Below are 10,000 nucleotides of genomic sequence, written 5' to 3'. Positions count from 1 at the left end.
CTTCATCTGGATTGCCGACGGGAGCATGACAACGCCCACGACTCGACAGACTGCGTTTGACACTTCCCCGGAGCAGAAGAATCTGTGTGTTCATATGTAGATAGCCAGAGAGAAACAGAGAATATAAGTACAGTTTGTGTACAGTGGCGCAGGGGAGGCAGGGTTACCCTGGTTGTTTGTATATTTATTGCTGTTTGTGTTACAGAGTGAGGATTTTTTTTTTAACTACACGAGAGACAACCTGGTGCTTTTGCTTTTTCATAATTGAAGTTGTTGTTGTTGTTCTTTCTTTTTTTTTTTCTTTCTGTACCCTGTGGTCTTGTGTTAGTTTTGATATTGTAACATAAATGCTGTTGTGACTCTGTTGTGAAGGCGGGTGTTGGGCCCAGTGAAGTGGGGTTCCTTCAATGGGCCCAGGGCTGGTTTGGTCCCCTCTACACTCTCAGAAAAAAAGGGTTCTCTGGCTTTTCTCCACGGAGGAACCATTAGTAACGCTTCATTTCACAGCCGTTAATTACCAAGTACTTATTCAGAGGTCAGTACTATGAAACGGGCTGTAAAATGCATTTCCATATCAATTACTAATGGTACTTACTGACTCGGTTTCACAGTACTTACCTCTGAAATCCAAGTAGTTACCTAATAATTACACAAGTAGCTGTGTACTTACCCAGTAAATACTAGGTGATTCATGGGCTGTGAAATGAAGTGTTACCGAAGCATCGTTGGCTCTTTACGGAACTCTATTACAGGCGCGAAGTGTGAAAGCTTCCAAACAAAGAACCATTTTGCCTGACAAAGAACCTTAGAGTTAGATAGGGTTCTTCTACAGAACCTATCACAGGGTTCGTTCCGGAACCTTTTTTTTTCTGAGAGTGTTTTGTCCCCTGAGTAGTGCCGTCCCCTCTTTTGGACACTGTCAACTTCCTGTCAGCCCTCACAACTTCCTCTCTCTCCAGCAGGCTGGGTTCCCTTGTGAGGGGCAGGAAGGGGGGGGCTTCTGAATGGGCTGTCCGTCAGTAGTCTGGAGTGGAGGAGGGGATCGTTGTCAGAAAGCCCCTCTCACCGTATCTACACAGACAGCCTTGTCAGCTGTCTCTGAAGACCTATATTCCAGCCTGTTGTATTTGCAGCAGGGGGAGAGGAGGGGAAAAAAAGCTCACCCATCCATCCCTCAGCTCCTGTCTGTTGTCACTACTTCTGTGGGCCTGTCAGTATTTCTACATTCTGCTCACTCTTGCTGCGGATGAATTTATACGAAGCAACGAACAATCAACTGGAGAAGGAGCCTGTGCAGAGGAGGGAGAGAGAGACTGAGAGAGAGACTGAGAGAGAGAATGAGAGAGAGAATGAGAGAGAGAGTGAGAGAATGAGAGAGAGAATGAGAGAGAGAGAGAGAGAATGAGAGAGAGAATGAGAGAGAATGAGAGAGAGTGAGAGTGTATGTGAGACTGAGAGTGTGTGTCAGAGAGGGTGAGAGGGTGAGAGAGCGAGAGAGCATGAGAGTGTGTGTATGTGTGTGTGCGTGTGTGTGTGTGTGTGCGTGTGTGCGTGTGTGTGTGTGTGTGTGTGAAAGAGAGAGTGAGACTGAGAGTGTTTGTCAGAGAGGGTGAGAGGGCGAGAGAGAGAGAGAGAGAGAGAGGGAGAGAGAGAGAGAGAGAGAGCGAGAGTGTATGTGAGACTGAGAGTGTGTGTCAGAGAGGGTGAGAGGGTGAGAGAGCGAGAGAGCATGAGAGAGAGAGCGCCAGAGTGAGAGTGTGTGTGTGCGTGTGTGTGCGTGTGTGTGTGTGTGTGTGAAACAGAGAGTGAGAGGGAGAGGGTGTGAGTGAGAAAGAGGGAGAGAAAGAGAGAGAGCACGAGAGTGAGAGAGTGTTGTTTGGTCGAGAGAGCGAGAGAGAGAGCGAGTGTGAGAGAAAATGGTCTCTCCCAGGACTTATCAGCACTTTCTGTTCCACAGGAAGTTAATCGCCAACTGATATTCAGTTGTCAAAAATTGATTTGAGAATTCTGCAATGACAGATGTATTTTTTTGTTTTGTTTTGTTTGAAAGGTTTCATTCTTCATATGGCATGCTTAGACAGTGTTTTTAAAAAGGGCATTGTGCTTTTCATATCACAAAACTGAAGGCTTTAGGGTCTTAGACAAATGAAACTAAACTGTAAACCATGCTAATGTATTTCTTTAAATATATAAATATATATATATAGGTAGACGTGAACAATGGCCTATATTGTAGGCTTTTCTGTCTGAACTTGACTACATGAAGCTAAGGGGAAAATGTTGCTGTAACTATCACTGGACCAGATGATCAGATGGTCTTCTTCTTGAAGTTGACCTTGAGTTATTTTTTATGCACATAGTCTGCCACTTTGTGCTGGGCATAACTTAATTTATAGGTTACTGTTGTCATTGGATAGAGCCAACAGGCTTCTTCTCACTTGAAATCTCTTGTTGATGTTGATGATGATGATGATGATGATGTTGTTGTGTGGGGTGGCCAGCTTTGGTTTGCTGGTTTGTGGCTATAGAGGGTGGGGGGGTGGGGTGTGGGACAGGGGGGGGGACAGTTGGGTGGGATCTTCTGTTCTGGGGGTTGGGTGCTCAGTAATTATTTAAGATTCTTTTAGTTTTGAGTCGTATCCTGCTTAATATGGTTGATGTACGAGTGGTGTGGAGCCTCTGGACCTGTGTGAACTTTGCCCCGATGCCCCTCGTTTTCTCTCGTACTTTGATGGATGTTGCATTCCTCCAAGGCCGGGCCAATACACCCATTTCCCCCATGGCCTCCATCTCTGACCTGGCTAAGAAAGAGTCCCTTCCTTTCTTGCTGTTCATGGTCGTATTCCAAGAGTTTTTTTTTTTTATATTATAATTTTTTTTATTTTTTTTTACTTAGTTTAATGTTTGACTCTGTTTGACCTGAAGATACTGACTTTTACTGGCTAAAAGTGTCTAAATTGCCGTTAAGCTATTCCGTTGTGTTAATTTATGTACAGTATGTACTGCATATAAATGCTATAAACAGCATCAATTTACACTGAATCTGCTTGCAGGCATGACGGGAGGAACTGTGGAAATGTTTACCAGATACACTCAGTATTCAAACGTACACAGGGCACCTCCACCGTGTATGCACTGTGTCATCGTCTTCTGAATCAGCTGTACAGAGAATACTGCCGATGGGGCAGCCTGTAGCCTAGTGGCTAACGTACATGACTGGGACCCGCAAGGTTGGTGGTTCTAATCCCGGTGTAGCCACAATAAGATCCACACAGCTGTCGGGCCCTTGAGCAAGGCCCTTAACCCCACATCGCTCCAGGGGGGTATTGTCCCCTGCTTAGTCTAATCAACCGTAAGTCCCTTTGGATTAAAGTGTCGGCTAGATAACGTAATTGTGATAATATGGGTTCCTTCTCCTGCCGGTCCTGGTGCAGTGTCCGGGTCGGCTGAACTGTTGTAGAAACTTGGCAGCTTTAGAACTTCTGTGAATAATTACCCCTTCCACCTGGCGCCCGTCTCGTCACGAAAGCTACTGAATCGTTTGTTTACTGAATCGCTGTGCTCACTTGATGCAGATCTCGTGTTTCTCATACGCAGACCTGACTTTGTTCAAGGATTTTGTGAGGATTACAATTACTGATTAATGCTTTAGTATTTTAAAAAAAATGTAAGACCTAAAATTCCGAAACATAAGTTATATATGTTAATACATCTAAAAATGCATTACAGTGAAACTGGTGAAAATTGGTGAATTGGTTACAGCACTTTTAAGTAAATTTTATGCATGTATTGTTTCATATATTGTAAAACAAAAATCACTATGTTTTACAATATGGGAACAAAATTGCATATATAAAAGAAATTACCTATATTTATTCAAATCTATTTAAAATAGTCTGCTGTTAAATTATATATTTCTTATGTTTGGGATTTTATACATTACCATGCATTAATACTATTGCACACATTACGATTTCAGACGGATTTATACTCTGGAGAACGGCGACACGTCCCGTACTTACGGAGTACGTGGAGGTGCTGTCCCGGTCTCCGTTCTGAACTCCTGACAGACTTTGATAATGATTAGACGTTGTCATTTTTGCTGTAATATCCTTTTTTTCGAGGGAATCTGTTTTTATAACGGTGTTTGCAGCTTGTTGGTTGACGCTGTTTTATCTTGACTGTATGTGGGGTTGCGGTCCCATGTTGCCCCTTTCCCGCAGTGATCCCGATCCATCTTCTGTTTGCTACTCCACTGCTTACAGTCCACAACATGTATTGACTTTATTTTTATTTTTATTTTTATTTTTTTTTAGTGTGCAACTTTAACACTGTGTTTTAACAGTCTGCCTGAAGGGTCACTGATTTCTACATATTAATTTCGTGTTATTCTCCTTCCTTTTGTAAAGTCAGTGCTTATGATATTGAAATTGTCCTTGGAATAAAATTTGAATTGAGCCATTATTTGTGTGTGTTCTTATGGCGACTTTTGTCTCAGTGCGTGTGTGTGTATGTGTTTGTGTGTGTGTGTGTGTGTGGTGTGTGTATGTGTGTGTTTGTCACTGTGTGTGTGTGTGTGTGTGTGTGTGTGTGTGTGCGTGTATGCGTTTGTGTGTTTTGAGCAGGGAGATGTACCAAAAAATAAGATATTATCAACCAACATTTTCAAGAATATGTAAAAAATGTACATCCCAAAACAGTCACATTGCTATTTTATATTAAGTTTAGTTTATATAAATATATGTGGAACTATTGCATCCATAACAGGTCTCTCATAAGAGATTGATGATACATCGTTGCGCAAGAAAACACGAGCACGAATTCGCACCCACATAAACAACATTTCCCAGCCATCATACTGCGCAACCTCGCGGTCATGTGATGCAAGTATCGGCGTGACGTTACACGCTGTTTATCAAAGAACATTCTCGACGGCCAGCGCCATTTTGCGTTTGACTCCGATCGGGACGGTTAAAGAATCATTTGTGAAGCCTTATTCATTTCAGTTTCACATCGTCTTCGTTAGGGAAAAAAAACAGTTTCACATACTAGGGAGCTTAATTCGTTTCAGGAGGTGAGAATAATAATAATATTATAGTCAGATATTAACGTGTTCCTGTAATTTATATAAATGTGCTCATTCGTCCGAGTTGAATTATTTGGGCATCTTTGGTGGCACGCCTAGCTAGGCTAGGCATTGTTAGCTTCGCTTTAGCCTAATGATAAAAAAATTTTTATTAGTCGCCAGAAATCGGTTTATAATCTTTAAATACACTGCTATTACTTAATTGACGACTTGCAGACGGGTATTTCCAATAAGCTTTAAGTCAATGTAACATTAACCGTCTTTATTTTCTTAGAAATAATGCTAGCTAGCAGACAGACGTTTCGCGGAAACAAAGATGGATGACGCAAGTATCCACGCTTAACGTTATCGCTCCGAGGTTCTAGGCCGTAGGCAGTAACTGTTAAAAGCAACTCGGCCTTTCAGTTAAGATAGTCAGCAAATTATCTTTTTTTTGCGCGATAAATTATTACGTGTACTTGCGATTAGTTGGCTGTGTTTTGTCAATCCGGTAATTTGTGTCAGGAAGAGGAATTTGTATAAAAACAGTTGGGCCCAACGAGATCAACATTGGCTAGCTAACTAGCTTAGATGGTTAGCTCATTATGAAAGCGCTTTGTGTAGTGTTGAGCTCCTTAACGGTGCAAGCGTCTGATTTGGTTGCGGATAGTTTTAGTGAAATATAGCCCCGTTTAGCCATCGTAAATTGGCCTAACTTAGCTATTGCGCAACTGACGTTAGAGTTCCGGGTTACTCGCTACGACACTTGATCTTTTATTTTTTGTATTTAATTTAGGTATTGCGTGCGGCTAGTTAATGTCGTTTGTGTCTCCGGCAGATGCGTCAGTCCAGCCGAATGCGTTCCCCGGCCAGGTGGCTCGATGAATACCCCTTGGATGAGAAGTTGGAAATCCGCAAGCGACGGAAGAGGGACTCGCATAGCAGCGAGAGGGAGAACAAGTACAGGAAACGTCTCCACCACAGAACAGACGACGGGTGAATAAATAAATACTGATAAACATGTTCCATGCTGGCGAATTTCTAATAAAATTGCTTGTACGTCAGCATTTAAAGGTTTATAATGGGGAGGTGAAATCGCAAATCTGGCCACGATCTTTGTTGATCATCATCTGAGTATTTTGGGTGTCATTGGCGGTGACAGAGGCCATATTTCGCAAGAGCCCGTTGACGGCTTATAAATACCAGCCATCTCCGTGTCCTCTGGCCGTACACTACGAGTGCAATCCTGGGACCGTGCGGCCTACAAATGTAGTTCACACATCACAACCGCGGCCTTTTACTGCTACCGATAGGGCCGTTCACCCCTCCTGCCTAAAGCCATTTTAAACCCGCTCGTACCAAGATGGCGGTTGGCGCAGCCCCCCCTCTACCCCCAGGGCTGTTACGGCTTTCAGAAATAAAAATGAACGCTAGGGGCCAACCCAATTACACCGTTAAATGGTAAATGGTTGGCATTTATACAGCGCCTTTATCCAAAGCGCTGTGCAATTGATGCTTCTCATACACACACTCGCACACCGATGGCATTGGCTGCCATGTGAGGCGCAGAGCATTTGGGGGTTAGGCGTCTTGCTCAGGGACACCCTCCGACCGCCAGACGGCTGCTCTCACTGCCTGAGCCGCGTCGCCCCCGTTGTTGATTTGTGTTCATTGGACTACAGTATCTATGCTGCATATCTCTTATTGTTTGTACTGTCACGGCAAATTCGACTAAATTGCAAGTTAAAATGTTATAGTGATTCAGGGTGACTTTATGTAATGGTTTTAGCTGTGGTCAGAGCAGTAAGCACTGGGTGGTAAATGCTTGGCATGCTTCTAGAAGCCTTATAACCAAATTCAGAGGCATGTTTACAATGAGCCATTCGTGGAGCCATTGGTCTGTCTGGTACTGTGATTGGCCTAAATAATTTCCCCTAATAACTTGGAAAATTTCCACTATGGACGGGAAATAATCACTTTGACCCTGTATCATCCAGGCACCTGACCAACAAAGGTTTTTTTCCCATAATGTCCCAAGTTTTCAACTTGTCTGCCGTCCTTTTTTTGGTACTTGTTGAGGTTTACCAAGCTGCTGGTTTGTGAAATGTCATTCCTTAACAGACCAAATACCAACTCAAGAGTGTTGGAAATGTTGTAGGTCTCCAAAAAAAGGATTGTAATTTCCCCATAAAAATGTATCTGGAGGGGGGGGGGGGGATCGTCCCTTGCTTAGTCTAGTGAACCATAAGTCGCTTTGGGTAAAAGCTGCAGCTGAATGTACAGCAATGTACTGGAGGTGTCAGTGTTTTATTGTGTTATCTTTCCTCTTGTGTCGACAGACACTGCCTGGAGCTGAAGACTCAGAACGAGCGCGTGGAGACCAGGGACGCCAGGGAGGAGCCCAGGTCCCGGCGCGACAGCGTGTGTAGCCGTGGCGACCGGGACCGGGACTGGCACCACTACAGCAAGTCCTCCGGCAACAGCGGCCTCAGTCGCCGTAGCAGCCGTCGCCGTAGCGACAGCCGCCGCCGTCGCCGTGGACGCAGGCGTAGCCCCTCCCGCCACGGCTCTCAGTCGGTAGGAAGCGTTCCGCCCCGTCCGGTTTTCTCGTTTAATACAAAAACAAACAAAAAAAAACCCTCCCCACCCCCCTGTCTCTGTGTTTGTCTCTCTCCCCTTGTTCTTCTGTTTTTAAACTCCCCCCCCACCCCACCCCTCGTTCCCTCTTATTGAACCCCTGTAATGGTCCTTAGGAAGGCACTGAGGAATAATAATCGAGGGGGTCTATGTTCTGAAACGCAGCTAGACGGTGGTAGCCAAGACCGATCTGTGCCTTCCTAAATGACAGGATGTCTGATTGGTGTTTATAGAGGGTAGCTCTCCAGTAATACATGAGGTCGGCCTTTGCTGCCACGTAAGGAACTATAGCTGAACTCCGTATGAGGGAAGAAGCCCTTAGAAGATACCATTAATGCTGTTAAAGGGGGTGGGGGAAGGGAATGGGGGGGAAAGTAAATGTTGATGCCTATTGTTACTGCTTCTTTGATATATATATTTTTTTACACTGAGAAAGAGCCTCTCAACTGAAAATGTTGCCATTGTCTTTCTTCTGTAACACAAACTACGCGGGGCCCCCCGTGCGTATCTCGTTGGGATGAATTTGAAAATGCGCCCCTTCGCTGCGGTTTCTGAACGGGCCGAATGCCCCCCCTCCCCCTCCTCCGCTGGTTGAATGATTGGCGCGTTCTGGCCTGATTGGCGCTGGTTTTGTGGTGGTGACGCTGGCGATGACCGAACCCCCCAGAGGACCCATCGCAGGAAAAGGCCCCGGAGTGTTGAGCGGGAGGAGGATGAGGAGGATGATGAGGAGGGTCATCTGATCTATCACAGTGGACACATGCTGAGAGGAAGATGTATAGAATACAACCTTTTTTTCTGTACCTGTTTTTCTGTTTGTGTTGTCTTCATACTTGACTGTGTATACCACAGAAGACACTGCTAATCAAGTAGCCTAGCATTTGGGGGTGGGCGGAGGGGGGGGGGGGCTTGCTAGTGGTTCGTATTTGGAGAAAAAAGATGTTTGATACCTTAAAGTAATGAATTTTCAGTTAAGGGTTAGCAATTTCTGATTGACCTGTTTTTTTCTATGGAGCTTTATGTAAGTCTAGCCTAATGCTAAAACCGTATCTGTAGTGCGTGCTCTTGTCAGTTGAGCACTAGAGTAATTAGTGATTTGGGTAAACATGTGCTTGTGGGTGCAGCTCTCTGGCTGTGGTCCTAATTGGCTGTCTCTGTTGTAGATGAGATTGTGTGCACGCTTGGCGAGGGAGCCTTTGGGAAGGTGGTGGAGTGCATCGATCGTTCAAAGTGAGTATCCCTCCTCCTCCTCGCCGAGTGTGCAGGGCCGGAGGGGAGTAATCCTGCGGGTTTTCCAACTCTCTTTAAACCAGAGGTGTGAAATCCAGCTTCAGAAAGTCCTCCCCGGGATTTTGTTCCAATCCCCTGGATTTGTCACTTGGCGCACACTTCATTATTATTGAAATCGGCTGCCTGAGCTCATGGGTGGAAGAAACACACAGCAGGACTTTTACTTTCTGACCCCTGGACTTTCCACCTCTCCTCTAAACTAAATCGTTCGGACCCTGGTCCAAATAAGGCCGGCAGCTTGTTGGAACGGGAGCCTGCATGCTATTCTGTGGCTCTCCAGGACCAGGGGTGGGGGGGGGGATCACTGGGTTAGCTGAGCAAAACCCAGGCCAGCTCTTGCTCTTAAGTTCCAGGTTGGTTGAGGGTTCCAGGTTTTAGCATATGCAGATATCCAGCCAGCTCAGTGATCCTGCTTTATGAAAATACCCCTCATACCCTGGCTGTGCTTTTTAAGACGTTCATGTGACTTCATACAAGCATTGCATTGCGTTAGTAACTTGGCAGACGCTCTTACCCAGAGCAATGTGAAATGAAGTGCAAACCAGAACCAGAGACTAGTGCGCTGAAAACCCTAGCAGGAAGTGCAATCTTATGTCCTAGAGTGATCACATAGTTTTGGCAACTAGAACTTTACCCCAGTGCAGTCGCAGCAGTGTCGGGAGCGTGTGTGGAGCGTGTGTGGAGCGTGTGTGGAGCGTGTGTGGAGCGTGTGTGGAGCGTGTGTAGAGCGTGTGTAGAGCGTGTGTAGAGCGTGTGTAGGGCGTGTGTAGTGCGTGTGTAGCGCACACGCGTGTCCCTGCACGTGTCGGGGTTGGGCTGAGCGCTGAGCGTGTGCGGGTGTGTGGTTGCAGGGGCGGCGCCCGTGTGGCGGTGAAGATCATTAAGAACATCGATCGCTATCGAGAGGCCGCCATGTCCGAGGTGGAGGTGCTGGAGCAGATGAACTCGCTCGACTGCGACCGCCGATAGTAAGTCGCAGCGCTGACGCTTTTATCCAAAGAGACTGAC

General features: G+C 45.6%; 2 protein-coding genes across 2 annotated transcripts in view; both read left to right on the top strand.

Moving 5' to 3' along the window:
- The window catches only part of LOC133124689 (ras-GEF domain-containing family member 1C-like), a 33,792-nt gene extending 32,969 nt beyond the window's left edge, over positions 1–823 (top strand). The window contains 1 exon segment of the mRNA XM_061236102.1: positions 1–823. This exon segment is cut by the window's left edge and continues 176 nt beyond it. The gene's annotated coding sequence lies outside the window, so the exon portion shown is untranslated.
- A 4,099-nt stretch (positions 824–4,922) lies between these two features.
- Positions 4,923–10,000, top strand: part of LOC133124421 (dual specificity protein kinase CLK1-like) — a 9,408-nt gene continuing 4,330 nt past the window's right edge. Inside the window, exons 1-6 of the mRNA XM_061235623.1 lie at positions 4,923–5,074; positions 5,904–6,061; positions 7,405–7,642; positions 8,370–8,478; positions 8,866–8,932; positions 9,844–9,960. Coding sequence (XP_061091607.1) covers positions 5,904–6,061; positions 7,405–7,642; positions 8,370–8,478; positions 8,866–8,932; positions 9,844–9,960 — 689 coding nt within the window. The 5' untranslated portion in view covers positions 4,923–5,074. The remainder of the gene's footprint in view (positions 5,075–5,903; positions 6,062–7,404; positions 7,643–8,369; positions 8,479–8,865; positions 8,933–9,843; positions 9,961–10,000) is intronic.

The sequence above is a fragment of the Conger conger genome, chromosome 3 (genome assembly GCF_963514075.1).
Source record: "Conger conger chromosome 3, fConCon1.1, whole genome shotgun sequence".
NCBI classification, from domain to species: Eukaryota; Metazoa; Chordata; class Actinopteri; order Anguilliformes; family Congridae; genus Conger; species Conger conger.
Note: the sequence above shows the minus strand (reverse complement) of the source record. Positions and strands in the feature narration are given on the sequence as shown.